Here is a 3173-nt window from a genome sequence, read left to right as displayed (position 1 = left end):
GCCAGGATGGTCTCGATCTCCTGACCTCGTGATCCGCCCGTCTCGGCCTCCCAAAGTGCTGGGATTACAGGCTTGAGCCACCGTGCCCGGCCTTTTTTTTTAATTTTTAATTTTAGATGGAGTTTCACCATGTTGCCCACGCTGGTGGCAAACACCAGAACTCAAGCAGTCCTCCCATCTTGACCGCCCAAAGTGTTAGGATTACAGTTGTGGGCCATCACACCTGGCCCAGAGAGCTAGCTGTTAAACATCTACCATCACACCACAGACTTACAGCCTTAGCTTCCTCATCTGTAAACGAGAGGAAGATAGTCATAACCTTGTAATGTTATGGGGAGTAAATGGGATAATGCATGTAGGGTGCTCATCACTGAGTTCTTCAAATAGTTAAGTGGACAGTACTTGTGAGCCAGTATTATCTCTCATTTTAAACTGTGAGCAACTTAAGCATAGGTCTTTGAACCACTTCTTGATATCTTTAGTGCCTGGCCTGACATGTAGTAGGATCTCAATGAATGTTTACTAAATTAGCGAATAAATGGCAAATAATAGTAACTTGGGGCTGGGTACGGTGGCTCATGCCTATAATCCCAGCACTCTGGGAGGCCGAGGTGGGAGGATCACCTGAGGTCAGGGGTTTGAGGCCAGTCTGGCCAACATGGTGAAACCCTGTCTCTACTAAAAATACGAAAATGAGCTGGGTGTGGTGGTGCGTGGCTGTAATCCTAGCTACTTGGGAGGATGAGGCAGGAGAATCGTTTGAACCCAGGAGGTGGAGGTTGCGGTGAGCCGAGATTGCACCACTGCACACCAGCCTGGGCGACAGAGCAAGATTCCATCTCAAAAAAAAAAAAAAAAGTAACTTGGGGTAATATGCCTCTAGAAAACGTGGACTTTTTCAGAAGACTTTTAGGACACACTTCTTAATCTTTAAACATGAGGGTTTTCAGGCCCTGTAGCAGGATGCCAGGGGGCCTGGGGTGCACTCCTACCACCTGAGGGTAATGTCTGCCCTTGCAGGCCCAGCTCTGAGCCCCCAAGGAATACAGCTTCTGACGCACCCCCTCCAGGTGGCAGGCACAGGCCCTCGCCTTCCTCTGGGAGCCAAGATGGGGCATTTCTGGCTCTCAACCCGACTAGAGGTCATTTAATCCTCGCTGGATTTGTCCTGTTTATTTTAGTGAACAGGGCTGTTTACTTTCGGTTCGTGTTTCTAGGGATGCTTACTCATTTTGCTTCCCGTTTATTTACTCTTTGCAAGCACTTGAGTTTGAGTAAATATGTCTATAAAGTTCCAGGGACTGGGTGATTCTGTGTCTGCTATTTTAATGGCTTTTAAACAGTGTCTGCTCAGGTAGGCATTTTATAGATGGGTTGAAAAGATAGAAAATTCTGTTCTCAGTGGCCTCTGACTCCTTTCCAAACTGACAGCTGGCCACCAGCAGCTCATGAATCATGGCTTTTCATCAGTAATAAAAATATCAAAGGCCAACACACATCTCAAACAGAAGCCGACCCACTCTGGTCCACCAGACATGGGGCTTGGAAACTGGCAGGTGTTTAAACTCTAAGGCAGTGTTTAGGGTGCGAATCCCCTGAGAGCTTTTTAAAATGCAGATTCATGAGCCCCATACCTGAAGATCCTGATTGGGAAGATTTGGGCTGAGGCCCAGAGATCTCCACTTTTAACAGGTGCTGCAAGTAATTCTACCATCTTTAGATCACCCTGAGAAATACTCATCTAAATTCTCAAAAAACACTTGTGCCAATGGGTGGGTTGCCCTTGAACTCAGTTGTTGGGCAATGTGGAGCCAATAGGGCACCAGACAGGGTTGTTTGGAAAGATTAAATCCTCCAAAGTTAGCCAAGATGATGATGAGTATTATTCTGTTAACCCACTTGCTGGAGGTCTAGTTTGTTAGCAGATTGAGAGCAGGGGACCCTATCTTATTCATCTCTTTATCCCCATAATGCCTAGGCCAGTGCGTGGCTCACGGAAGGCCGGTGCCCAGGAACATGTGTCTGCACTGGCTGGGACACTCCCGCTGACCACAGAACTAGACAGGCCCCGGTTACCTTGTGATAGCCATTGAGCCAGCTGTTGGGGACAAACGTGGTGGAGAGGCTCCGAGCCATGGTGACCTATTCACCTCCTCCCAAGGCCGGAGACTGGGTCTGAGTGGACAGGCCTAAACCAGGTGCCTTTGTTGCCAGATCATCCCCCTGCCTTGGGCCCCAACTTCCAGGGCTCTCCATCATCCCTAGAGCCCATTATGACATCATCAGTGCAATTTGAAGCAGTAACATCCTCAGGGAACCCCAAGCCTCAGGCTGACGTATGGTGGCCAATGTCTAAATGTTGGCACCTGACCTGGGGGCGGGGTGTCTTGTATTCTGGGAGACTAAGGATAGAGACTTTCTTATTTCCTTGAAGAACTCCTCCCTCATTCTCCATTTTGGCCCCTTTGTTTGCTTCCTGCCAGCCAATGCTCTCATTATTTCACTAATACGTGTTTACTTTTTTATTGTCTGTCTCTCCCATCAGAATGTGAGCTCCAGGAGGACACGGCCCACCCTGTTTCCTTGTTCCCTGCTGTGTCCCAGTATCAGCACAGTGTCTGATGTAGTAAGTGCTCAATAAAGACTTTCTGGGGCATGAAGACATGAATGAGAGGCTTCACGGGCTCCAGTCATCCATTCATTTATTCATTCGAAATGCATGCCTTGTGCATCTGTTGTGGGCCAGGCTCTTGTCGACCTGAATAACTTCTATTTCTGCCCTGAGGAGCAGTCAACCTGGTGGCGGGCTGCTGGAGACACATCCTTTGTGTAATGCGCTCTGACAGGGGCTATCTCTGAGCTCTAACAGAGATGAGGTTGCTTGGAGGAGCACGCTGTGGCAATGACAGGCTCTTAAACCAGAGAAATGGTATCTTGTCTAGCAGGATTTCCCCCGCTTGATTCAGGGAGCCCCGTCTGCCCTGAGGCCTCTGCCTATGCTGACAACCACTGCTGCTTGTTTCTGCTAATATTGCAGCAGGGTGCTTCTATAGAAGCAATCTATAAAACACCATTTACAGCCATAACTGAACCACAAAAATCAATCCCCAACGCTCACTCCCATCAACAAACATGCTTTGAGGGCCTCCTGGGTGTGGCGCACAGTTTCATGG

The 3173-nt window shown here is 48.6% G+C and overlaps 1 protein-coding gene across 1 annotated transcript in view; it reads right to left on the bottom strand.

The window, feature by feature from the left end:
* The window catches only part of DNPEP (aspartyl aminopeptidase), a 34276-nt gene extending 32031 nt beyond the window's left edge, over positions 1–2245 (bottom strand). The window contains exon 1 of the mRNA XM_011932195.1: positions 2077–2245. Coding sequence (XP_011787585.1) covers positions 2077–2136 — 60 coding nt within the window. The 5' untranslated portion in view covers positions 2137–2245. The remainder of the gene's footprint in view (positions 1–2076) is intronic.
* Positions 2246–3173: the final 928 nt, after the last annotated feature.

Source organism: Colobus angolensis, unplaced genomic scaffold (assembly GCF_000951035.1).
Source record: "Colobus angolensis palliatus isolate OR3802 unplaced genomic scaffold, Cang.pa_1.0 Scaffold95, whole genome shotgun sequence".
NCBI classification, from domain to species: Eukaryota; Metazoa; Chordata; class Mammalia; order Primates; family Cercopithecidae; genus Colobus; species Colobus angolensis.
This window is presented reverse-complemented; position numbering and strand designations above follow the sequence as displayed.